Here is a 25,277-nt window from a genome sequence, read left to right on the forward strand (position 1 = left end):
GCAGTGGGATCCATGGGGCAGTGGGATCCATGGGGCAGTGTTCCCAGCGTGGGCAGCAGCACATCCCTTCCGCTCCCCGCAGTCCCTGCACAGTGGCCCCAGGGCCACAGACCTCGCCGAGGCTGTCACCCCAGAGAGGGGATGAATGGGAACCTCATGGCAGCTGCCAGAAATAGAAACCTACTGGGAAGTGCTTGTCCCCTGCGGGCTGGGAAAGCGGAAGACGCTTCAGAGCCGCGCACATAGCCAGCTGCTTCCCAGCCCTCAGCACTTCCCTGCAGCAGGGCAGCAGCCAGCACTGGGAAAGCTGCCTTCACCAGGATGGGGCAGTGGGGGGGAGGATGCTGGCAGCCATAGGAACTCAGCCAGCAGCTGAGCTGTGCTGGTGCTGATGCTGGTGCCTATGCCAGTGCCTCCCTGTTGGTCAGTAGTCCCAGTTTAACAATAGATCTGTGAACACACAGACCTGTGCCAGGTCCCAGCGAGAGAAAAGCCCCATTTGGGGACTGTGGGCATCCCCATGGCAATAAATCCCACCTACCCCATTCAGCTCTGCTTTGCCACTGTGCCACACGCCAACTTTGCAACCACTCCAGTGCCACCCACAGCAGTGCTCCCTCCATACACCCGGGATGCTGTCCTGGGCTGTTCCCATTGTGTCATCTTGCTGCTTTTGAGCAGTGTGAGCTGCAGTGCCAGCTACAGCAGGAGCCGTTCTCCCAGCCCAGACACGTGGGAGCAGAGCTGTGTGAGGGTGTTGGATGAGGAATGTCGGCAGCGGTGCCCTGGGCTCCCCCACAGCACTGCAGCCACAGGCAACACGTCCCATCCTCCCAATAAGCTCCAAAGCACCCGGGATGTTTCGTGCTGCACTGCAACGCTCCCACATCAGAGTGCCCAGGAGGCAGCACTGAGGCTGAGCGCGGGGTGAGCTCCTCGGCTGAGCCATCGCATCCCACCCTCGCTGCCGTCTGCAGTTGGAGAGCTCCATCCAGAACAGCATGAAGCCGGAGATGGCGCGGCTGCGGCAGACGGCGGTGCGGAACCACACGGCCACCATGCTGGAGATCGGCAGCTCCCTGCTGAACCGCAGCGCTGAGCAGAGCCGCAAGCTCACCGACGTGGAGGCACAGGTGGGCAGCGATGGCACGCGTGTCCCCATGTCCCCACTGCCACCGGAACTGCAGTGTGGGGAAGTTCCTCTGCTGTTGTTCCCTGAAGGGATGCTGGTTTCATGCAGTCATGTTCCTGAGGACGCTGGGGACAAGGAGGCGTTCTGCTGTGTGTGCCCACCCTCCCAATGTCCCCGTGCAGGTGCTGAACCAGACGTCACGCATCGAGATGCAGCTGCTAGAGAACTCCCTGTCCACCACCAAGCTGGAGAAGCAGCTGCTGGTGCAGACAAACGAGATCCACCAGCTGCAGAGCAGGAACAAGTAGGGGCTGGGGCTGCTTTGCAGGAGAGCTGGAGCCCCTCCAGGGCTCATCGGGGGTCCCCGTGGGTGACCTTAGAGCCCTTTGGGTGGGGAAGCGTGCCCACAGATCACTCACATCCCACAGCTGCCACTTGTAGGGAGCAGGGGCAGCTCACGGCAGTGCGGGGGAACCGCAGCCAGGCTGGGGCTGCCCATCTCCAGCACAAATCCCCTTGCAGCATCCTGGAGGTGCGGGTGCTGGATATGGAGGCAAAGCACCAGGCGGAGCTGGCAGGGATCCGCTCAGAGAAGGAGAGGCTGCAGCACCTGCTGAGCAGGCAGAGCGGCACCATCGAGGAGCTGGAGAAGTCTCTGCTGGCAGCCAGTGCCAACGCCAGCCTGCTGCAGCGACAGCAGCTGCAGCTCCTGGAGTCGGTGCAGAGCCTGGTGCGCCTCGTGGCAGAGGGTAGAGGTGAGTGGGGAGAACCTAAAAACATTGCATCCCAAGAGCGACTCCGCCCTGTGCCCTGAGAGGTTTCTCCTGCAGCAAATCCCCAGCCCTGGGGAGATGGGAAGAGCAGGGCTGCAGGACCTGCAGGGTCACTGGAGCATCCGCCAGCTGCTCTCCCCTCTGCCCAGCCCTGCTGCCTGGTGAGGAGCAGCGTTTCCAGGACTGCACCGAGGTGCTCCGGGCCGGCAACCGTGCCAGCGGTGTGTACACCCTGCACATCACCAACATGAGCCAGCCCAGGAAGGTGAGAGCAGCCCACAGAGGGCTGCCACGGTGGCACCGTGGGGCCCAACCATCCGCAAACCAACCCCACTGGCAGTGGGATGCGTCACCTCACTCAGAGCTGCTTGGTTCCCTACTGCAGGTGTTCTGTGACATGGAGACAGACGGCGGTGGCTGGACGGTCATCCAGCTCCGCACCAACGGCAGCGTCAGCTTCCAGCGGGGCTGGAGGGAGTACAAGCAGGTCTGCATGGGGTTGGGGATGGGGCGTTCCTGCACCCATCACCCACACCCACCCTCCCTCGGCTCCCCCAGGGCTTTGGGGATGCGGCAGGCGAGCACTGGCTGGGCAATGAAGCCGTGCACCTCCTGACGAACCGGGAGCCCTACGTGCTGCGTGTGGAACTGCGGGATTGGGAGGGCAGCCAGGTCTATGCCCACTATGGCAGGTTTCAGCTGGACAGCGAGCGGCTGCTCTACAGGTGGGTGAGCAGAGTTGAGCTGTCCTCAGGCACTGCTGTCCCCAGCCCCCCAGGTTGGTTGGCACCGCTGCCTGCCTGGGGAGCTGCAGAGCTCCCATAGGGCTTTCACTGGGATCTTGGCAGATTTCGTCCATGGGGCTGTTGCTACACCGCCTGCTCCCCCTCTCCCCGGGTTCTTCCCCAATTAGATGCATAAAATTGCAATAAGGCTGAAGAATTTCCCATCCCGGCAAGGTGCAGGGCTGCCACGCAGTGCCTGTGCAAGCAGGTTTGTCCCCAAGAATATCCTCATGGAGATGCAGTGGGGACAGTGCACACTCACAGGGATGTCAGCCGGGCTGTGGGCGGGAGGATGGGGGCATCGGACTCTGCAGTCCCACTCGGTGAGAAGGGAAGTGATGGCACGTGTGGCCGCAGGCTCTCCCTGCAGGACTACAGCGGCACAGCAGGGCAGCAGAGCGGCTTGGCCATGCAGGGCACCAACTTCAGCACCCGCGATGCTGACAACGACAACTGCCTCTGCAAGTGTGCCCAGATGCTGTCAGGAGGTGAGCAGCAAGGTTTGGGTCGGGGTCCTCGCTCCGTGCCCACCCCGGTGCCACTCCTCCTGCTCCCTCCCATAGGGTGGTGGTTCGACGCCTGCGGGCTCTCCAACCTGAATGGCATCTACTACCCGGCACGGCACAACATCCGCAAGCTGAACGGCATCCGCTGGCACTACTTCCAGGGCCCCAGCTACTCGCTGAAGGGCACCCGCATGCTGATACGGCCCGCGGGCTTTTAGCCGGCCGGAGCGGCGCAGCAGCAGGAGGACGGAGCCCCTGGAGAGCTTCCCCCCATTACTTTTTTCTCACTCCTGTTTTCTCTCAGATCTCGGAGCTGACTCTGAGCCAGCCTCACCCCTGCAAGCTGCAGCGCGTGGATCCCATTCCCTCCTGGTTTCTCCCTATTTCCCCCATGTCTGTGGGGCTCCGGGCTCCGTGCTATGCTAGAGTGTGCATCTGGGACCACCAGACCTCCTGCATGAGTCATACAGGGTCAGGCAGACCATATTTTGCCTTTTCTATATATTTTAGGGCACTGCCCTAAACTCCCCATTGCTTTGCTTTTCCTGCAGGATGAGCAGAACCGGTGCGTGAGCGCACGGCATCCCTCCTCCCTGCACGGTCATTAAGGGGGACACAGCTGTCCCCTCCTGCATGCACTCTACCCATGCAAGGGGATCACTGGCTGTGCACATCCCGATGGGACAGGGACAGTACGAAGGGACAAAGGTGCCACCAGAGGCATGGGGTTGGGTGCCAGCACACAGGGGTGGCGATGGGGGTAGCACATGGTGATGGGGCTGTGGTTTGAGGTGGGGCATAGGGAGCTGAGGATGAAGGTGCTGGTGGGGCTGACAGGCCATTTGTTTTATTGGCATGGAGAATCCAGACTTGGACCCAGGCACATTTGGTGACAGCCTGGAGAATGTGGGGCAAAGCTCAGTAGTGTTTCCTTCTGCTGAGAAAAGCCCCCACGCCCACCCATGTCTTGGATCTTGGCATGGGAACCCTTTTATTTTTGTATTGAGAGATATTTATTGGCCAAGAGCTGCACCAGGCAGCACTCAGCCCTACCCTGAGACCCCCATGCACAGCTCCCACCTTTGCCAAGTGCTCTGGCAGGGGTGGAGATGGGAGCTGTGGCTGTGGGCTCACTACTGGGGACAGCAGCAGCACTGCCTCAGCCCCAGGGATGCAGTGTGTAAGATCTCCACATAAAGGACCTTCCAGCAGTCTCCCTGCTACGTCTGCATCATTCAGGGGGGTGCAGCCCCATCCTGACCCGCTGAGCGCTGATTAAGCTCAGAGCATAGATGAGGGCTCGGTGACACCCGGCTCCACAGCACTTCCCATCTTATCATGGGCCACCCCTGTCCCCCTCGACTCTATTGCCACTAGAGGTCCTCCACAGCCTGGTGATGTTGCACAGCATCCCCATCCATGGGGGACAGGAGCATTGTGCCCTGGTGGATCCCCAGCAGACTCTGGGGACCAGCAGTGGTAGCAGCTCTGCCACAGGCCATGAGCCACACATCCCCCCCCAACTGTCCCTGCAGCACCCATCCCTCAGACACCCCACAGACCTGCTTCTTCCCCTCCCCCATTCATAAGGCATTTGCTAATTAACACTGATTAAAACATGCGATGCAGCTGGCACTTCCTCCAAGGTGCTCATCAGATCATGCTTGATAATTGAAAAATGGGAAATGCATTAAAGGTGGGGTTACCTGCAAGGCACTGTGGTTATGGCCATCCTGGTGCTGCTGTGAACCTCTGCATGCCCCCCAGCCCTGCTCACTCCCTGCACCCCAAATCCCGTCTCCTTGCTTTCCCCATGCAGCACTTGAGGAGGGCTGGGATGTGATCCCCAGGCCCTTTTCATGAGTGACTGGGGAAGAAAATGACCTTTGAAGGGTCATCACTGCGATGAGCCACGTAGAAACATGGAACAAGAGTTATGGGAGTAAGCAGGACAAAGGCAGTGGAAACCTTCCCCTGGTCATTCCTCCTCTCTATAAATAACTGCGGGCTCAGCTGTGGCTCCATGCTGAAACCGGAGCTGGCAGGGAGGCAGCTGCCAAGGAAAGTGATCGGGAGTGCAGGGACAGGGCTGCCCTCCTGTCCCCAACAGGGATACAGAGACATTGGGGCATCCCCTGGGGGGAGCAAGGTGCCTCAAATGTCTGGGCTGGGGGTGCAAATGTGCACCATGTGAGCACACGGGACTTGGCTGGCTGTGCATGTGGTGTGCAGCCCTATGCAGGACCCCAGAACCAAGTGCTGGGGGCTGAGCCCCATGTCTGGCTCTCTGGGGAGTCACCAGCTTCCTGTGTGCTGGCACTGCAGGATCTCTTGGGCGTGTGCTTCCTCCCTGACTCATTATCAGGTGCTGTCCTGCATCCTCCCCACCACATCCTGCACCAACCTTGGGTGGGGGCTCCCAGACCTGTCTGGCTCCTTTCTGGGAGCCCAATGGGTCCCGCACAACAGGGCTGGGGTGTGAGCAGCAGCAGGTCTGTGCCCCACGGGGGGAGCGCTGGGTGCGGGTAGTGGTGGCCTGGGTGCCACCTTCCCCAGCAACCCAGATGGGCACCGTTTGCAGCAGCATCATGGGATGCTTTGCTTTTCCCCTTGCAAGGAGCAGAGGGGCTGCAGGAGCCCACACCCACCTGGGGATAGCGCAGCACACGGCGCTTTCATCTTCAAAGCACTCCCTGCATCATCTTTCATCCTCACACCTCCCCAGCGCCTGGGAGGTCTCTGCTATCGCCTCCCCATCTTGCAGCCCTGGGGATGCAGCCAAGCTGTGGGGTGCTTTGCTGGAGCAAGCGCAGAGCAGAGCCCGGCAGCGTGCTTGGCACAGTGCTGGGGAGGTGCAGAGGGGAATCCCGCAGCTGGGCTCTGCCAGGACCTGCCAGGAACAAACCTTCCTCCTGCTGCATCTGCCGGGCCCTGCGCTGGCACAGCATGGCACAGCATGGCATGGCACGGCACAACACTCATGCTCTGCAAACACCCACTGGGACGCAGTGCCCATTGTGTTGTTGAGTTTGGCAGGGAAGAGGCTCTTGGGGGCCTGCCCCAGTTCATTCCCCACCACATCTGAAGAGGGCAACACACACGGCATCCAAAGCACTGAAATTTAATAAAACTGACTGCATTACTGTCACTTTTTTACAGTTGACACATCAGGAAAAACAGTAGGAAGATACCAATAGAACCTTCTTCATAAATAAGAGGGCACGTTGTGCCCGGGGTTTTCTCACTGGCATACAAAAAAGAGGATACAAACACACGCACACACACACATACACAGACTTGAGCTTCTCCAAGGAGATCTCGGGTTTTCCTCCCCGCAGAGCACCCAAACCTTCCAGGATGCTCAGCACTCTGATGGGGACCACCAGGATTCTCTCCCCTTCTGCTGAAGCTGCAGGGGCACAGCACCTCAACCTGTGGCCACTAAGAGGAGGCCCCAGTGCTAATGCAGAGCCTCAAGCTGGGACCCCAAAGGAGGTACCATGCACCCACAGCCCAGCCAGCAGCACACAGTCAGGTGCAACCGTGTCCCCTGCACTCTACAGGCTCAGGGGTACCGAGGTGCTGATGGGGGTCCTGCAGAGCTGAGTCCATCAGGAAGCAAGGCGCTCCTCAGGAGGACGCACAGCATCCACGCTCTGCAGCTGCACAGAGGGATGGGGAGAGAGGCACAGCGGGCTCAGTTCAGGGAGCTGGAATGGCCCTGCTGCCCTCCTGGGGAGCACGGGATGATGCTTGCTCCCGCCCCAACATCAGCACTGCATGCAGCCGAGCAGCCTGGCTACACGTTGGAGACCTGCTGGGGCTCGCGGGCCTGGCGCAGCCCATACAGCCACTTGATGACGCGGGCGTTGCGCTCCACCACCGAGATGCCGTAGGGCATGCGCTCAGCCGGGCGGCCCTCCGGCGTGGCCGCGCTGCGGGGGGAGCGTCCGCCCTCCGAGCTGGCTGTGCTGACGCTGTGAAACTTGACGGACACGATGTCGGAGCTGGCACGGGCAAAATGCTCGGCCCCCATGTCCCGCACCTCCTCGGGGTCGAGGCCGCAGTAGTTGAAGAAGCGCTCCAGGTCGGCGGTGGCCCGTGAGAAGCGGTCGCTCAGGTCCGACTTGGAGCGGTGCAGCAGGGTTTGCCGGCGGGCGCTTTCGGGGCGGCTGGGTGAGCTCAGAACCGGCGTTGCGGGCGCTCTGCACGGGGAGGGCGACGACGGCACCCGTATTCCCGGCACGGCGGGAGGCAGGGCCCCGCAGGGCCGCACGTCCACCCTGCGCACCGCCACGGTCCCAGGGGGTCTGGGCGCAGCGGGGCTCCCCGGTGCCTTGCCGACCCTACTGGCGTTCATCGCCTCCGCCGTGCCGTGCCGCTCCCCGCCCCGCGGGCTCTCGGCTTTGGGGCCGTCGCAGCCGTTGATGAGGTGGTTGAGGATCTCCAGGTTGAGCGAGGTCTTGGCCCTGCCTGCTGAGCGTGGTCCCGGCGTCGTCTTGCGGCTGGGGGTGAGCATGGCGCGGCGCACGCCCGGCACGAAGAGCGGCTGCTTGAGCAGAGGAGGCTTCACCGGCTCCTGCCGAGTGCTGGCGACCTGCTGGCTCTTGACGTACTTGGCTTTATCGGCCTCCAACCTCTCCACGGCGCTGGGTTTTCGGGCGGCCGGTTCAGCTCGCCGTCGGAAATACTCGGGTCCCTTGTTGAGGATGCGGATGGGCATGGCCGAGGTGAAGGGGGTTCTCGCCGCCATCCCTTTCATGGCATCGCCGGCGTGCAGCGCCTCGACCGACATCGTGCGGGCGGCAGCGGGACCACGCGCCGCAGGCTGCGGGGGGAGGGAACCGCAATGAGGGGCGGTTGCGGGGGCGGCGGTGACAACCCCCTGCCCGCACCCCGTCCCCGCAGGCAGGCGGACAAAGGGCCGAGCGCTGCGCGGGGCGTGCGGTGCCGCGCTGTCTGCGCCGGCTGCTCCGGGCTTCCTATTTCAAGGCAGGGACCACGCCTCCGGCTGCGTCCCCGAAACGAAGCGCGGCCAATCCGCGGTGCAAGCCTGCTTCAAACGGCACCACGGCCAATGGGGCCGCGGGGAGGGCACCCCGACACTGGGGTGAGGGGAGCCCTAGGAAGGGCTGCTGCCCGCTGCCCGGGGTGCGTGGGGTGCTCTGCCTGCCCCAATCGCCCACCAGCCCTCTGCGCTGCAACGTCGGGCCCTGCTTCGTGCAGCCCCCCCCATGCTGAGCCCCAGGAGCAGCTTCCCCCCTGCGGTGCACCCCCACCCGCCTCCTTCACAGAAGAAAAGGGAGAATGCCAACATGCAAGCGGCCCCCTGCCATTTGGGGTAGGGCAATGTGTGCAGGTCCCACGGCAGAGGTACTCTTGCTCCTGCACACCCCTCTCCCACTGTGGGCCACCGGAAAGCACCCGGGGGTTCCCAGTCGTGCTTCCTCAGCCCGCGTTCTCCAGCAGCCAGGAACCCCGCGCCCTTGGGGCTCTGCCAAGCACAGCAAGCACCCGCCCGCCCCAACGGTCGCGCAGCAGCAGCAGCAGCCCGCACACGGAGGGGCTCAAAGCGGCCCCGTGCCTCCCACCCCAGAGCAGTCAGCAGCCAGGGGCTGACACCCACCGACCTCTCCTGAGCTCCTTTGGCTGCAGGGTCCCCGTCTCCCCCAGTCTGGGGCTGTGCCACTCACCCGACCAGGCGGTGCTCCAGCACCGGGGTCACCGCAGCTGCCCAGCGCAGCTTCCCCAGCCCCACGTTGCCCAGCTTAGGGCACAAGGGAGCCCACCGGTGGGCACGGCACAGCCCCGCTTCCTTTCTCCCAGTGAGCTGCCGCCACCTGAGGCCGCTCACCTCCTTGCTCGACTTCCTGGGTACAGCCCACAACACGGCATCGGCTGCGGGCGGTGAGCTGGGAACAGGGCAGTGCAGGGCACCGATGTCCCCGCCAGGCAATGACGGGGAAGGCAGGGCCCCACCGCTGCAGCCGTGCTCTGTGCTCAGGGGCAATGAAGCATGGAGGGAAGGTGCTCGGGGGCAAGCAGTGCTGCAGCCTCCAATGTGGGAAATCACCGTCAGGCTCCCCAAGGTCCTGTGTCACCCAGCCCTGATGGAGAGGGGACACGAGGGCCTGACTCACCCGGCTCTAGGTGCTTTCTGATGGTGTGGGGGTCATCTTCCAGTGTTGTGCACTGCTGGAGCACAGCACGCTGCCAGCAGCCACCCTGCACCTTGTGCCATGGATGGGGAGGCTTCCATAGGGAGCATCTGCTGGGCACAGGGATGGGGGTGCAGAGCCCCCCAGCAGCCAGCAGTGCTCAGGGTGGGCTTCTGTCCCTGTCAGCAAGGTCAGCTGGCCCGACACAACCTGCTGCTCCACATTCCTATGGATGGAGAGCTGCCAGCCTGGCATGGCTGCCCCAATCCGCACAGAGCTGTTCTCCCACAGCCCAGAAAGCAAAGCGACATTATCAGCTGACCCAAACAGAGCATGGCAGTCCAGGCACTGTGGCTGGCACCCAGCTTGCCATGCTCAGCCATAGCGACCCAGCACCCACCTCCGCCACCTACCCACCTTTCTGTGCTCCCTGGCCTGGTTCAGCTTCTGTGTCTCTGCTTCCTATTCTCGTCTCAGAGTGGCCCTGTGCCCTCTGCCTCCCCTGCTCCCTGCAGTGCAGCTGGTTTCAGGGTGCTGGAGCAGGTCTGTGCACTGCAGGGCGGCTCACGGCTCCGTCTGAGTCACTACTGGTTGAAGACGCCCTCCGAGGCAGCCCAGCACTCAGATGGGATCGAAAACACCTCTCCTTGCCAGCGTGTGTGCACAGGCACAGGGCTTTTCTCCAAGCCAGGCTGCATTTTAATTGTGGCTGCATCACAAAGCGTGGCCGTGGCCGGTGACGTCCTGGTGTGGGTCTAAGCTCAGCCGGCAGCGCCGGTTGGGCAGCGTGAAGGGACCCACAGTTCGGTCAGTGGGGATGGAAAAGCACTGCTGTGGTGGCACAACTGGAGCACCAAGCACTGCAGGTGCCAGAACGCCCCTGGACATCCCCTGCTTTCACCAGGACAGGGAGCAGAGACTTCTCAAAGCCTTCTCAAGGGAACGGGTCCCTTGCACACCCACCAGCCCCAGGTCACCGCCAGCCCCCCGGCATCCTGCAGACAAAAAGTTCAAAACGCTCCTGTGCTTAAAACAGAGCAGCCCAACGAATGGCGCAGAGTGAGGTGACAAAGCAGAGCAAGGTCACCAAGTGAGGCTGCTGCCTGCACACAGCCCAACTCCTAGGGCAGGGGCAAACACAGCACACACAATCAGAGCTCAGGGATAGCAGTGCGTTTTTCAAACTGTTCTTGGAAGCGAGACAAGCAGGGCTTGGGTGAAGCTGGGAAAACAAACAGCCCCAGCTCAGAGCCGCCCTGCACTTGGGTGATGCTTCCAGCAGAAGGTGGACCTACACGATGGCTTCAGCTGGAAAAACACTGCCTGGTGATGCAGAGCCGTGGGCATCTGCCCGCTGAGGGTGGCCAGGCTGTGTATCCCTATGGTAGGGGATAGGTGCAGGCTGCAGGAAGGCAGCTGGTGCTGTCTGGGCACGCCGGCTGCTTGCACTCAGCAGGGCGTTGTAGCCTCGCCCTCCCCAGGAGCACCCCGGGATGGTTTTGGGGAGGGCAGCCCAATGCAGGAGCACGCCCTGGGTTCAGCACCCATCCCGCAGCCCCGGGGTGGATGGGCGCTGGGGCTGGCTCTGTGCTCGCCTCCCACAGGTGCTCAGGGCTGGCTCCCTGCACGTGCAGCTCCCAGGACCCCCCAGGAGTGAAATGCAGCTAGGAAAGTGCAAAAGAAAAAAAGAGCTCAGAGGCCAAATCCTCCCTCTAAGTGTTGGGTGGGGAGGGTTGTGGATGCCTGGCATCAAACCGCAGGGCTGCAGCTTGATGGCACAAGGTCCAGCCCAGAGGTGTTGGCTCACCTTAGCCCTCCCCAGTGCTGGCAGCTTCCACAAGACCTTCCTCCTGCCGCCGTGCTCATTTTGGTGGGTGCTAATTCCAGGCTTCTATCACCACCACTCACCCAGACAATGGTTCAAATAGCTTTGGAGCTGGGAAATGCCTATACCCTGACTGAGGCGAGCCACCACCCGCTCCCTGCCTCAGTTTCCCTGATGCTGAATGGCTGTTCTGAGGCACAGGGAGCTCCCTAGAGACCATAAGGATGAATGAGGAGTGCTCTCTCATGCGCACAGCCTCACCTCATGCCCATCAGCTGGATGCTGCCCATGCCCATCCTGCCGTGCACATCCCTCTGCGCACATCCTTGCAGACAGCAGCCATGCTCAGGGCCAAACATACACTGTGCTCGGGTGCAGGGGATCCAACAGATGGAGACGTGCCGGGTGTGAGGGCTTTGTCTGAGCAGTGGAGGCTGCACTCGGACCCACAGATGGTGGAAGGGCGGCTGTGCTGGGGCCAGGGCTGTGGCCGCAGCCATGCGAGCGCAGTGCCCTGGGGATGCGGCCCCTTTTGTTGGGCTCTCACCTCTGGCAGAGGCCCCTTCCCCAGGCGCCCCGCGCCAGCTTTCAACTTTCAACTTGACCTGCTCCATTCACATGGAAATAGGATGCAAATGGAGATGGGGAGCTGTGAGGAGGAGGAGAATGGAAGGGGAGGAAAGGGCCATGGGCAGCGACCCGCTGTTGGTCCCCGCTTTCTGGCTGGGCTTCCCAGTAAGGCGGTACCGCCTGCATGACAGGGCCCCCTCCAGTAGGAAAACTGGGGTCCCATTGGTGGGTAGTACTCCTTACCAGGGATTCCCAGTGTGAGAAAGGCCTGTGGAATCAGGGATGGAGCCCCACTCTCATCACCTGCTTCTCCCCACCCAAGAGGCCCTGCTGCATTCTCACCCATACTGGACATGGCCTTGCATCTGGGGACACGGGGGGGGAGTTTCTGGTGGGCCATTCGCCTGCCTGATCCCAGCACAGTCCCATAGCCGAGGACTGGCTCGGTGACCAAATGTTGCCATCTGCCTTGGGGCCTTTGCTCGCATCTGCCGGGGTGCAGAGGGGCCGGGGCTCAGCTGCCGTGTGATGCAGCATGGGGTGGGGGGCGGCCCCCCCGGCACAGCAGGCAGCACGTATCAGCTGGGTTGGGGTGAGAAGCGTGCAGCAGCGCTCAGTCCCGTGCCCATCAACCCTTTGTGCCCCCCGGCCCCCGTGCCACAGCCAATTAGTCCTGGATTCGGGCTCCTTTGTGCTGCAGGATGAACAAGGCACAGCCGCTGTCCCCTTGTTGCCCCATCCCCATGGGGAGCAGGGGGCTCAGCTGTATCAGCCCCTGGTGCCCGGTGCCTCCTAGCAACACAGGGCGCACAGATGCAGAACCCCAACAGTCCCAAAGCCTGAACACCCATCCTGCAGCCCATTTGGGGACAGCGGGGACACCACTGCTCTAGGTGCCTGGGGTGGCCACAGGGCACAGAGGTGCGGGGCACAGGCAGGGCAGTAAGGGACAGGAGGGACAGGCAGGGCATTGCACGAGGCAGCACAGTGCAGCCTGCTCTCCCAGCGACACCCAGTGGGTGCTGGGGGAAGAGCCGCCGAGGGGGGAGCTGGGTGCTGGGATGAGCCTTTGCATGGCTGCGCTGCCATAGGGCCCAGCTTGCTCTGTCCTCTGCAGCCCCTGTCAGCTCCTGAAGGGTGCAAGCATCGCATCTGCCAGCTCAAGCATGTTTGGGCACCTGGTCATGTCCCACAGACACCGTGCACCCTGTGCTGGCTGAGCAGGGCTGGAGGAGTGTCTGTGCACAATGCACACCTGCAGGCCACATTCTGTGTTCCCAGGGCACACAGTTCAACCAGCAGCCCTGCAGCCATCCATCCCAGACAGTGCTGCACAGTGACATTTGCACCCGCAAGGTGCATCTTGGAATAGGTGGGACACAGGCTCTTTTGAAGACAAGGGCAAAGTCCGTGTCACAGCCAGGAATAAATGCCGGCATCCAGCCAAACCGGGGTGTGCAGGTTCAGCGACAGCACTGCAGAGAGCACCTGGCATTACAGCCAGGCAGCAGCACGCTGAGGCTGACCCTGGTGGTATGTGGGGACAGGAGGGGCTGGGCTGTGCTTTGGGGGCAGGGATAGAGCGGGTGGGAGCACTTTGTGCACTAGGGCTGTTTGGAGTGTGGAAGTCCCAGCCAGCACCTGGAGCTGGGGGGGGGATGGGGGAGCGAATGGGACCAAGTGGCCGTGATGCTGCCAAAAGTGGGGAGCTGGGTGTGCTGGGTGGAGGGGGGTTGGGAAGAGGGGGGGTGTTCCTGAGCCCCTCCAGCTGTTCCTGATGGAACGGGATCACAGTGGGATTGGCTGTGATCACAGCTGCTCCCTCTGTCCCCACGCACAGGGATTTGGGGGGTTCCCTCAAGAAAAAGGCGCTCACCCACCCCCCCAAAGCCCCCAGCACGTTACTTTTTATTCGTCATTATGACTTTGTCTCATCCCATCCCGCTCCAAAATCCAAACTACCGCTCACGTAAGGGGTGGGGGCGCAGCTCACGTACCCCCCTCCCCCCCATCTCCAGGACCCCGCTGGGACCTCCAGCCCGGGAGCCCTGCAGCACAGCGTCAGACCCACCGCCGAGCGGGACAGGGGGACGGCACGAGGTCACGTGACTCCGCCCGGTTCCCCACGCCCGAGGAGGGGGGGAGGAGAAGAAGGAGGAGGAGGGAAGGGGGGGGAGGAGGAGGGGAGGCGGGGAGGCTCATTCCGCCGGGAGCAGCACCCGGCGCTCCGCACGCTGCCACCCATCTGCATCCGGAGGCGGTCACGTGGCCGGCTGACGTCACCGCCCGGCAGCCCGGACTCGCTGCGCCGCGTGCCGCCCGTCCCCCAAAGCGCAGTGAGTTGCCGCGTGGGGAGGTGCCCCGAACGTCACCCCGGCACCGGTCCGACCGGTCTCCCGTTTCTTCTTTTTTCCCTTCTGCTCCGTAACAAAAAGTCCCCACACCTCCCTGCCGGGATGAGGTCATTCGGCGGACGGCTCCGGCCCCGCGAACCCGGGTTTCCTCCACCGGGACTCGGCATCGCGCTGGGGATCACCCGGCCCGCAACCCCCCCACCCCCCCCCCCCCTTCACCTCCATCCGCACCGCGGGGCTCGGGGACGCGGGGCTGTGCGGGCCCCCTGGTGCTGGGATGGGGCCGGGCGGGCGGCAGGTGCTCCGGCCGGGCGGGGGCTGAGTCAGCCCGCAGGTATGAGCTGGGGCCTGTTTGCAGGTGGGGCCGCGGGGCCTTTCTGCCCCACCGCTGCCGGAGCCCCGTGCAGTCAGCGGGGGGCCGGCTGGAGGAGAGGAGCTGCTGGGCGCTGCCTGCGGATGTGGAGGGAAGGGCGAGGCTTCGAGTCCCAGGAGAGCGGCTGCATAGGATTCACAGCCCCCAGGTGAGAGTCGACGGTGCATCAGGCCGTGCCAGGCCATGCCATGCTGTGCCAGGCCAGGCCATACCAGGCCATGCCATGCTGTGCCAAGTCGTGCCAGACTGTGCCATGCCAGGCCATACGAGGCCATGCCTTGCTGTGCCAGGCTGTGCTAGGCCTTTCCATGTCCTGCCAGGCCATACTATGCCAGACTGTTAGGCCATGCCAGGCAGTGCCATGCTAAGCTGTGTTCTGGCTCAGCTCCAGCTCGCTACCCTGTTCCAGTCTCTGTGCCCCAAGCACGATGAGTGCCTCAAGCAGAGCTGGGGGCCTTGTGGGGCACTGGGGGATCCCCGTGGTGGCACAAGGCCTCTCGCTGCTGGCTAGGCTACGCCACTCTGCCAGTCCCATGCTGCAGGAGAAGCAGCTGGAGCTGCCTGTGGGAGAGGGGACATAGGCAGCATCTGTGGGGGCCTGGGGGACAGAGCTCCACCACTGAATGAAGCTTCTCCCCACAGCACAGTGGCACCCGGCCCTGAGCCATGGTGCTGCTCACCCACCTTCTCGCCTGTGCCTTTGGCATGGGCTCCTGGATGGCCATCAATGGGCTGTGGGTCGAGCTGCCGCTGCTGGTGACGGTGCTGCCAGAGCAGTGGGACCTGCCCTCCTTCATCACCATCATCATCCAGATGGCCAACGTGGGGCCGCTCTTTGTCACCCTCATGCACCGCTTCTGGCCCGGCTCGCTGAAGGAGGTGGTCGTTATCTACGTGATTGTGTCTGTGGGCATCGTGGCCTGCTTGCTGCTGGCCTTCCTTTGGAACTACACCTCCCCCATTGCGGGGACCTCCCATAGCACTGCATTCCTGATCCTCACCTTCTTCTTGGCTCTGGTTGACTGCACTTCCTCTGTCACCTTCCTGCCCTTCATGATGCAGCTGCAGGCCCAATACCTCACCACCTACTTCATAGGTGAAGGACTCAGCGGGCTGATCCCTGCTCTCATCGCCCTGGGCCAGGGCTCCGGCATCTCCAGCTGTGTCAATGTCAGCCAGGTGGTCAACATCACGTCTGGCAACGAGACCATGGAGGGCACTATCTTCCAGATGGAGACCCACTACCTCCCAGCCCGCTTCTCTACCCTCATCTTCTTCCTCCTCATGACTGCGATGATGGTAGTCTGCTTGGTGGCTTTCTTCTTCCTGACAAGGCAGCCCAAGGTATGGGAGCTTTCACAGCAGCAGTTGTGTCCCAGCACCATCATACTGAACTCCTTTGACCAGATCCTTGAGAATGATGCTGGCACGGGACGAGGCAAAGGCTACTCATGCCCAAAGAGCACCAAGCGGCCCATGGAGACCCACCCAGAGAAGGTCTCCTATTCTGTGGCCAAGCTTGCTTTCATCTACTTGCTTATCACTTGGGTGAGCTCTCTGACAAACGGAGTCCTGCCATCCGTGCAGTCCTACTCTTGCCTGCCATATGGCAACACCGCATATCACCTCTCGGCCACGCTCAGCTCCATGGCCAACCCTCTCGCCTGCATCGTGGCCATGGTCCTGCCCAGCAGGTAGGTGTGGGAGACCCAAAACAGCCCCATTTTGGGGTGGTGGGTGTCCTCAGGGTGCTCATACCCTGGCGTCAGAGGCACTCAGGAAGGACAGTGGGGCCAGCATTGAGCCTGCTGTGGGGCTGTGCCTCTCTCTGTGCTGGGGTGGCAGTGCTGACTGGTGTGACCTAACTGTTCCTTGCAGGTCCCTGGTCCTGATGGGCATCCTCAGCCTGGCGGGTACAGGCTTCGGTGCCTACAACATGGCCATAGCAGTGATGAGCCCGTGCCCTCTCCTGCAGCATTCCCAGTGGGGCAACGCCATCATTGTAAGTCTTTGGGTCCCTCAAACCTCAGGAGCAGTCTCAGGGTCCCCACTGACCGCTTTCTCCTGTGCCACCAGATCCTCTCCTGGGTGCTCTTCACCGGAACGCTCTCCTACGTGAAGGTGATGGCCGGGGTCATCCTGCGGAGCTGCAGCCACAGTGCACTGGTGTGGTACGGGGCACTGGAGCAGCTGGGATCCCTGCTGGGTGCCCTGCTCATGTTCCCCCTCGTCAACATTTATGGCTTCTTCCAATCCGCCGACTACTGCAGCCTGCAGTGCCCAGTATGAGCACGGCGTTCCTCTTGCGTTCAAACAAATAGAAGGAGTTTGCTCAGCCCTTTGGCCTGTGCCCAGACCTGCTGCTTTCCACCTCGCCCCACTGCGCCGGGGGCTCAGCACCCCTGGGAGCAGTGTTTGTGTTCTCATTCCTGTTCTCATTCTCATGCCCATGCCGTAGTGGAGAGCATTGGCTGCCCTGGGACAGGGGGGGCTGCAGCCATATTCAGACTGTGGTGACAAAGGTCCCTCCTGGAAAACAGCAGCAGAAGGAGATGTGGCCCAGTGGGATGGGGGTAACCTTCCCAGGGAGCCCTTCTGGGGCTCTGGCAATGCTTTCTGCTCTCTCCCCACTGCCCTGTGCCCCACAGCAGCCCCCGCTCAGTCTGGCTGTACCCAGGGTGGGCACAGAGCTGCAGCGCGGCCCCGTGCCCACAGCCGTGCCATGAACAGCAACACAAGGCTGTCACACGGCACGGGGTGGCAGAACTGTGCCACCTGGTACCCGACTGCACCTCGGCTGTGCCAACAGGAGGTCCGGGGGGGTCCGGGGAGCAGCGTCAGCCCCCAGGCGGAGCAGCGCTCGGTCGCCGCACGCGCCTGCGCCTCTTCCCCGGGGCACGAGGCAGCCGGGCCTTTGTCCCCGGCTCTTTGTCTGGCAATCTGCTCCCCTCGGGAGCAGCAGCGACAGACCCGCTCTGCTGTGCCTTAACGAAGCAGAGCCGAGCAGCCCCCGGCCCCGGCTGCGTCCCGGCCGCCTGCGGGAAGGACGCGGCTGGAATTGCTAATCGCCCACCGCCCCGCACGGGTCCCACGGCCTGAGCTGAGCACCGCGCATCCCCCCGTTTGCAGGAGGAGCGTGGGGAGAGGGGCAGAGCTGGGGGCTGAGGAGCAGCGGTGGATGCGGGGGCACCGCGGAGGACTTATCCCATCCCAAGAGCAGGGCGCATCCCACATTCCTTGCAATGAGACCTCGAGCTAAAGGGACGCAGCCCTTCACGCCCCCCCCCCTCCCGCCCCTACATGCCCATCCCAGACACACAGGTCCCCGAAGACCCTCGCCCTGCACAGCCCCGCCAACCCCTCCCTCCCTCCCCAGCACGGCACAGGGGAACAATCGCCTCCGAGCCCTGCGAGCGAGCAGGAATTATTTCCATACAGCTGCTCGGGAAGGCAGGGATGGGGATGCAGCCATCACCCAGCCTCGCTCCGGGAGAACGCCCGGGCCTTTCTTCTGGCTCTCCCCCTCCCCGCCGTGGTGGGGGCAGGTTTGGGGGGGGGCCCAGCCGCGCTGCAGTCAGCAATATTAGCACAGCTCCGCAGGACTGATTGCAGGTTATTAACATACATTATCTCAGTCCCCTGCCTCTGAAAGGAGCCAGTTCCTATTCCCCCTCTCCCAGCCCTCCCTCCCCCTGTCTTTTACACTTAATTACCTCCCTTATTACACCACAGCCTGGAGAGAGAAAAAATCACAGGGCAGCGGGCAGGCAGGCAAGCTCGGCCCAACTAGGGCGTAAGTAATCGTCCGTTCTGCAAACGTGCCTTCAAGAAAAGTGATCACACACACACAGATAAATAAATAAAGGAGCGCAGGGCTGGGAGCCGGCGGCTGAGGGATGGAGGAGATGCTGGGGCCGACCCCAAGGCTGCACCTCGGGGAGAGGTGACCTTGGACTTGGACTGATGTCAGGGTTGCACCGTAGGGCCAGATGGGGTTGGTGCCACGGCCCCAGTGAGTGATGTTGATGGGGAGTGAGCCCCAGTGCTAAGGGGGGAGCGGGGTGGGAGCCCCAGCCTGGGAACAGGAGTGGGGCGGGCTGTGGGGTGCCCCTAGGATGAGAGGTGCACTGGGCTATGGGAACCCAGGGCTATGGCATGAGATGGGCTATGGGATGCTATAGGACGTGGGGTACCTGGGGTTGTGGGGTGTCTAGGCTACAGGATGCTGTGGGCTATGGGTACCCCAGCCTATAGGGTGTCCTGGGTTATGGGATGCTATAGAACATAGGGTGCTCCAGGCTATGGTGTAACATGGGCTGTGGGGTGCTATAGAACTTGGGATAACCCAGGTTAGGGGATGTCCTAGGATGTGGGGTGCTGTGGAACATTCCCTTGGCTATGGGATGCCACACAAAGCAGTGAATGTACGCTCTCTGACCCCACACAGATGCAGAGCAGAGATGCCCCCAGCTCCCAGCACAGTTTATGAAGCACATGGCCACTAGCATGCCACGGGCAGCATTAGGATTGGGGTGCCACCACGGGGTGCTGCTCTTGTCCCCTGCCTGTGACACTGTGTGCCCAGACAAAGGGCACCGTCAGAACCCCACACTGACCACCACTGCTGGGCTGCTTGGGGCTGAGTGCTGCAATGCTCTTGGTGCAGCACAGGGCTCGGGGACAACATGGCCTTTCCCCAGCTGCCCACAGAGGAGGGGGATGCTCACGGTGTAAGTGGATGAGCACTGGCTTCAAGGGGACTGCAGAGCAAGGCAGGGCAGGCTGAGGTTCCAAGCTGGTGGCAGGGCAGGGACTCACAGGGAGCAGGTCCTTTGTGCTGGATCCCCCAGCTCGCTGTACCCCACAAGCCCTTTATCACCCCCAGCTGGCACAAGTTCTTGCTCCAGAGCTCCCACTGTGGCTCCCAGCTCATTTTACAGGGCACTGGCCATGCAGCGAGAGCAGTGATGGGCAGCAGAAGTGCTCCAGCCAGGTCCTCACTGTCACCTGCCACAGCTTGGGACCACGGCCTGCCTGCAAGAAGGGCCTCATCCTGTTCCGGGGGGGTCTGGGGGGACCGGCATGAGCGGCTGTGCCGCGTGCTCAGTGCAGGGAAGGGAGGAGGGGGAGTGGGGGCTGCGGGAGGGAACAATGCACTGCCACGAGCCCGGCTATTGTTGTGGGCTGTGAAGGTCACGGCACTTCCCCCGGGACACGGATAGGGATAGGGACATGGGAGAAGGACAGAAGGTGGGGAAAGGGACAAGAGAAGACGGGTGGTGACAGGGGAAAGGGACAGACGGGACGGGAAGGGCTGGGAACGGGGAGCAGGAATGGGGATGGAGAATAAGAGAAGAAACAAGGGAAAAATAAAGGGGTCATCGGAAAGGGACAAGAGGCAGAGATAAAGACAACAGAGTGGGACACGGAATGGGGTTAGGAACAAGGAACAGGGATGGAGATAGGGGATGGAACCGGGACAGAGAATGAGAACAGTGACAGCGCCTGGACCCCCGCCCCGTCATTCACAGCCCCGGGGGCTGGCGGCAGGGAGACAAAGGCAGCAGGAGGCAGCACACCCCCACCCCACCCCCCTTCCGCCCCATGTCCCCGCGTGTCCCCATTGTCCGCGGCTGGGGGGGGGGGGGGTGATTGGGACAGTGGGAAGCAGGGAGCGAGGACCCAACACTGCCACGACGCTCGGGGGGGCTGGGGGGGGGGGGGCTGGGGGCGCGGCCGGGCGGAGCGGCCCCCTCCCCCCCGCCGCCTGCCTTCCTCCCCCTCCTCCTCCTCCTCCCCCTCCTCCTCTCCTCCTCCTCCTCCTCAGCCTCCTCTCCTCCTCCTCCCCGGCGCCCGCCCCTCGCACTCCGCTCCCCGCTCCTCGCAGCCCGCACCACCGGCCCGGAGCGCAGCGCGGGGCCGGGGGCCGCCCCGGGCCGGGCCACTGCCGGTACCGGGGCCGGTGCCGGTGCCGGAGCTGTCCAGTGCTGAAGGCTCCGGCCCGGCCCCGCCATGCCCCGCTCCTTCCTGGTGAAGAAGCTGAAGGCGGACGCGTTCCCTCTCGCCGGGGCCCCCGCGCCCCCCTACGCACCCCTGGAGCCCCCCTACGCGCTGCCCGGCCCAGCTGCCGGAGATGGTGAGTGCGGGGCGGGGGGCTCCGGGGAACGCCCCCCCCCACACCCCCATTGTGTGCGCCCGACGGGGCAGCGGGGATGAACGGGGGTACAGAGGGAGCGGGGCCGGGGGTCTCAGGGAGGGCAGGAAGAGGACGGCGGGGGGGTCTCAACGCTGCGTCCCGCGGGTCCCGTCCTTGTTCGCCTTTGTGGGTCCCCCCTCCCTCCTCCCCAGCGCCACCAACCCCTGCCGAAGTTGGTCCTTGGGGACGCGGTGACAGCGGCAGTGCAGGTGATGGAGTGACGGCGGACCCCGCTCTCCCCGCGGTTGGGGGCAGCGAGGAGGGCTCCTTCCAGCGCAAGTTTTGGGGGGCACGAAGCAGCCGGGAGCGAGGAGAGGGGTGGGGGGGCCGGGCTGCTCGCCGTGCCTGCGGCTTTCATTGTTCGCAGCCCCGCTCCCCTCCGACAGCTCCGCGCGCGCTGTCACCACCCCGGGCACAATGGGGAGGGGGGGGGGGGGGGGGCAGCCCCCTTCCTGGCACTAAGAGAGGTACGAAGGGTGGGCATGAGGGCGATGGGGCTCCCAGAGCCACGAGCTTCGGGATGACACCGGGCCGGGCTCTGTGCGGGTCACCTGCGCTCAGCAGAGACCCCCGACGGGGCGAGCCGGGGATGTGCCATGAAAGGGGACGGCGATGGGGACGTTTTTCCCAGGTCACGGCTCGGCTGCTCCTGGAGCCGCAGGCTGCGTTGGGTGCAGCGATGGGCCCGATCCAGCCCCATGCAGCCAACGCTGCTCTGCGTGTCCTCATTTCTGCTGCCCAGCACAGGGGGCACGGGGCAATGCCCACACAACCTGGGGGTCCCCTTCTCCTCCCCATCCTATGGGGAGCAGCAGCTGGTGGGGGAGGGATGCACTGCAGCTGGGCAGAAGCTGCCGACGCTGCTCTCCTGGAAATAACCTTGCTGCATGCTCGGAGGCAGCGTGAGAAATTGCTGAGCAGAGCGCTTTCTGCACAGCCCGTGCGACCGCACTGTCAGCACAGCGCGGGCAGCGGGGGGGCTGCACCGTGCCCCAGCCTCGCAGACCCCTCCCCACAGCAGTGCAGGGACCCCCCAGCCTCAATGGGACAAAGCGTGGGGGCCCCGCAGCTGCAGCACGCCCCGGGCAGCCCAGATGAGGGGGTCCCAAAGGTGGGAGGGGGGCTGCATTTAGGGGTATTTTGTGGGGTGGGGTGTGCATATGGCCCCACAGTCACGCATCAGTGCCGGTGAGACTGGCAGTGTGCTGAGCCCCCCAACAGCCCCCACCATCACCATCAGCAGCAGGGATGCGTCCTCTGGAGCAGCTGGCAGGGGCCATTGTGCACAAGGCAGGTGACTGCCAGGACTGGTGTAGGGCAGCCTGCGTGGCCACGTGTCCCACTGTGTGTGCCCTGAGCTGCTGGCCCAGCTGGGAGGCACTGGGAGCACGCAGTGCAGTGACCATCGCATGCTGGCAGCAGAGGGATGGAGGCATTCGTGGCATTGCTCTGGCACAGGTCAAGAGTCAATTACCCAAAGCCATGAGCAGATCTGCATCAGAGTCACACAGGGTGGAACTGCCAGCATGGCCCTGAGCCCCCTCTGCTCCTGGGGCCCATGGTTCTCTACCCTCAGTGTGAGCCCAGTGTCCCTGGTGTCACCAGTCCCCATGTGCCACATTCCTGAGAGAGATGGGGTGACCTCTCCGAGCCCTTTTGTTCTCATCTCTGCCCTCTCAACCCATTCCTAGAAATAGGGAGATGGGGATAGGAGCAGAGTTCTATCAACCTCTGCCTCCCATCAGGCCGGCACCCAGGGCAGCTCATCCCTCGTGCACATGAGGCAGCTCCGATGTGCAGGGCCAGTGACAGCTTGGTGTTTTCAGCTCACTGCCGGGCAGAGCCCAGCCCAGAGGAGGATGACCCTCGTGTCGTCCCCGCAGGGTACCTGCAGCACTGCCTGGCACCTGCCGGCTACAACCCCGACAAGAAGCAGGGGCTGCCGCCGGCACCGCCAGACCCGGCCTACGCGCCCGGCCAGGAGGAGTACAGCGACCCCGAGAGCCCCCAGTCCACCTTCTCCGCCCGCTACTTCAACGGGGAGGCAGCGGTGACGGACAGCTACTCCATGGACGCCTTCTTCATCACCGACGGGAGGTCGCGTCGACGCGGGGAGAGCCAGCGCCGCGGCAGCCACCGCCACTCCTGCCCCGAGTGCGGCAAGACCTACGCCACCTCCTCCAACCTCAGCCGGCACAAGCAGACCCACCGCAGCCTGGACAGCAAGATGGCCAGGAAATGCCCGACCTGCGGCAAGGCGTACGTCTCCATGCCCGCCCTGGCCATGCACGTCCTCACCCACAACCTCAAGCACAAGTGCGACGTCTGCGGCAAAGCCTTCAGCCGGCCCTGGCTGCTGCAGGGCCACATGCGTTCGCACACCGGGGAGAAGCCCTTTGGTTGCTCTCACTGTGGCAAGGCCTTCGCCGACCGCTCCAACCTGCGCGCCCACATGCAGACCCACTCCGCCTTCAAGCACTACAAGTGCAAGCAGTGCGAGAAGACCTTCGCCCTCAAGTCGTACCTCAACAAGCACTACGAGTCCGCCTGCTTCAAGGGCTCCGAACACAGCTGTGCAATAGGGAACTAGTCCCCGTGTCCTCCCCCCCTCGCCCCCCCCCCCACCCCCCCACCACCTCTACCCCTCCCCATCCTGGTGCCAGTTGCCGCTACGGGGCTGGAGGATGCTTCCCACATCTCTCACCCCCTAAATAAAAAGGAGCCCCCGGCCCCCGGGAAGGGCTGGACGCAGTCCCCGCAGCCAGGCAGGTCTCTCTGCAGGGACTGCCCCGGGAGCACTGCCTGCACCCGGGCCAGACCTTCCCCAGCTCGCGATGCTCACCCCTATTTATTTAATTTATTCCTATTATTTATTTAGAGCTGCTGCTTCTCCTCCCAGGAACTGCCGGGGAGAAAAGACACTCACCTGGTCCGTAGCAAGGACAGGACCATGGGGCGAAGAGCCAGGCAGGACTGACGGACCCCATCCGCCCTGCTGCCCCCACCCACATGGGCACAGCCCCTGGGGCAGAACCCTCACCCTCAGCCCCTGTAGGGCTGCTTCCATCCTCTCTCCCCCATGGCCAACCCCAGACCCCTCTGCCCTCACCCCCGCACACCCCAGGAGGGGGTCGGTGGTGCCACAGAGCCCGGGTGAGTCTATTTAATTGATGCTCTTATTTATATTATTTATTCCTTCTGCTTTTCACTATTTATTTGCCAAGACCGGAGGCGGATCGCCGTGCCCGGGACACAGCCACGGGGACACGGATGGGGACACGGCCCCAAGAGACAGAACCCCACACCGCCAGCTCCCGCTCTGCTCCCTGCACGGGGACGAAGCAGCGATTCTATGCAACCCCTGCCCCGCAGCGAGCCGCTCCTACCTCGGGCCTCGGCACCCAGGGGCTCAGCCCGGCTCTCCCTTTGCAGTCTTCCTGCTCCGTCTTCCTCCCACCGCAGTCTTCCTCCCGCCGTGCCCGTGGCTCCCAGGGCCACTTGGAGCTCCGTGGGCAGCCCGAGCTGCAGCATTTTTTGTGCGTCCCCTCGGGCAGCGCGGCGTGCGGGGCTGGGCTGCCCCGTGTGTTATACTGTACATAGCAGATACCACAGCAATAATTTTTTCCGTGCATGATCGCTTTTCTTTTTCTGCCAGGTTTTGTATTGGACAGGCCGCGGTAAGAGGAGAACCGACCGCCCGCAGTATTACTTGTAATGCAATTCAGGGATATAAAAGGGACTTCTGCCACTACCAGCTGTGTCTTGGGCTCTTTGTGCACACGGAGGTGGGTGGGTGGGCAGCAGGTGCTCTGTGCACATCCTCAAAGGGGAGCAGTGGCACCTGCAGTGCAAGCTTTGCAAATGGTGCTGCGCCCCATTAACTGCACTGCGCCCCATTAATAACACTGAACCCCATTAATGGCACTGTGGGCACTGCGCCCCATTAACAGCACTGCGCCCCATTAATGGCACTGTGCCCCATTAACAGCACTGCACCCCATTAACAGCACTGTGCCCATTAACAGCATTGCGCCCCATTAACAGCACTGTACCCCATTAATGGCACTGCACCCCATTAACGGCACTGTGCCCATTAACAGCACTGCACCCCATTAACAGCACTGTGCCCATTAACAGCATTGCGCCCCATTAATGGCACTGCACCCCATTAACGGCATTGCACCCCATTAATGGCACTGTGCCCATTAACAGCACTGCATCCCATTAATGGCACTGCACCCCATTAACGGCATTGCACCCCATTAATGGCACTGTGCCCATTAATAGCACTGCACCCCATTAATGGCACTGCACCCCATTAACGGCACTGCACCCCATTAACAGCACCGCGCCCCATTAACAGCATTGCACCCCATTAACGGCACTGCACCCCATTAATGGCACTGTGCCCATTAACGGCACTGTGCCCCATTAACGGCACTGTGCCCCATTAATAGCACTGCACCCCATTAACGGCACTGGATCCCGCTCGCAGTGCTGCACCCGGCTTGCAAAAAGCACCAGGGGGAGCAGCAGAGCACTGACCTGAAAGCAAAGCAAAGTGCAGAGTCCCAGTAGTGGGGTGGGGATCCTGGGGACTGCCCA

General features: G+C 62.9%; 4 protein-coding genes across 5 annotated transcripts in view; 3 read left to right on the forward strand and 1 right to left on the reverse strand.

The window, feature by feature from the left end:
• ANGPT4 (angiopoietin 4) overlaps positions 1-6,344 on the forward strand; it is a 9,024-nt gene extending 2,680 nt beyond the window's left edge. Inside the window, exons 2-9 of the mRNA XM_042836086.1 lie at positions 978-1,133; positions 1,315-1,436; positions 1,655-1,887; positions 2,055-2,170; positions 2,291-2,392; positions 2,464-2,630; positions 3,048-3,178; positions 3,254-6,344. Coding sequence (XP_042692020.1) covers positions 978-1,133; positions 1,315-1,436; positions 1,655-1,887; positions 2,055-2,170; positions 2,291-2,392; positions 2,464-2,630; positions 3,048-3,178; positions 3,254-3,414 — 1,188 coding nt within the window. The 3' untranslated portion in view covers positions 3,415-6,344. The remainder of the gene's footprint in view (positions 1-977; positions 1,134-1,314; positions 1,437-1,654; positions 1,888-2,054; positions 2,171-2,290; positions 2,393-2,463; positions 2,631-3,047; positions 3,179-3,253) is intronic.
• Positions 6,302-25,277, reverse strand: part of FAM110A (family with sequence similarity 110 member A) — a 33,190-nt gene continuing 14,214 nt past the window's right edge. Inside the window, exon 2 of the mRNA XM_042836090.1 lies at positions 6,302-8,024. Within this exon, the coding sequence (XP_042692024.1) occupies positions 6,996-7,991 (996 nt within the window). The 5' untranslated portion in view covers positions 7,992-8,024 and the 3' untranslated portion in view covers positions 6,302-6,995. The remainder of the gene's footprint in view (positions 8,025-25,277) is intronic.
• Positions 13,193-16,814, forward strand: SLC52A3 (solute carrier family 52 member 3). Of its 2 annotated transcripts, XM_042836087.1 has the most exons (6): positions 13,193-13,282; positions 13,768-13,849; positions 14,462-14,624; positions 15,119-16,170; positions 16,355-16,478; positions 16,553-16,814. In XM_042836087.1, the coding sequence occupies exons 4-6, from the start codon at positions 15,143-15,145 to the stop codon at positions 16,763-16,765; spliced, it is 1,365 nt and encodes a 454-aa protein (XP_042692021.1). In that variant the 5' UTR covers positions 13,193-13,282; positions 13,768-13,849; positions 14,462-14,624; positions 15,119-15,142; the 3' UTR covers positions 16,766-16,814. The 2 variants fall into 2 exon arrangements, with proteins under 2 accessions (XP_042692021.1, XP_042692022.1); XM_042836088.1 differs by lacking the exon at positions 13,768-13,849 and having other exon boundaries at positions 13,227-13,282.
• SCRT2 (scratch family transcriptional repressor 2) lies at positions 20,489-23,262 on the forward strand. Its single transcript, XM_042836093.1, has 2 exons — positions 20,489-20,612; positions 22,418-23,262. The coding sequence occupies exons 1-2, from the start codon at positions 20,489-20,491 to the stop codon at positions 23,260-23,262; spliced, it is 969 nt and encodes a 322-aa protein (XP_042692027.1).

This window comes from Centrocercus urophasianus, unplaced genomic scaffold (assembly GCF_019232065.1).
Source record: "Centrocercus urophasianus isolate 14NV4802_14NV808 unplaced genomic scaffold, USGS_Curo_1.0 seq_572, whole genome shotgun sequence".
Lineage (NCBI taxonomy): Eukaryota > Metazoa > Chordata > Aves > Galliformes > Phasianidae > Centrocercus > Centrocercus urophasianus.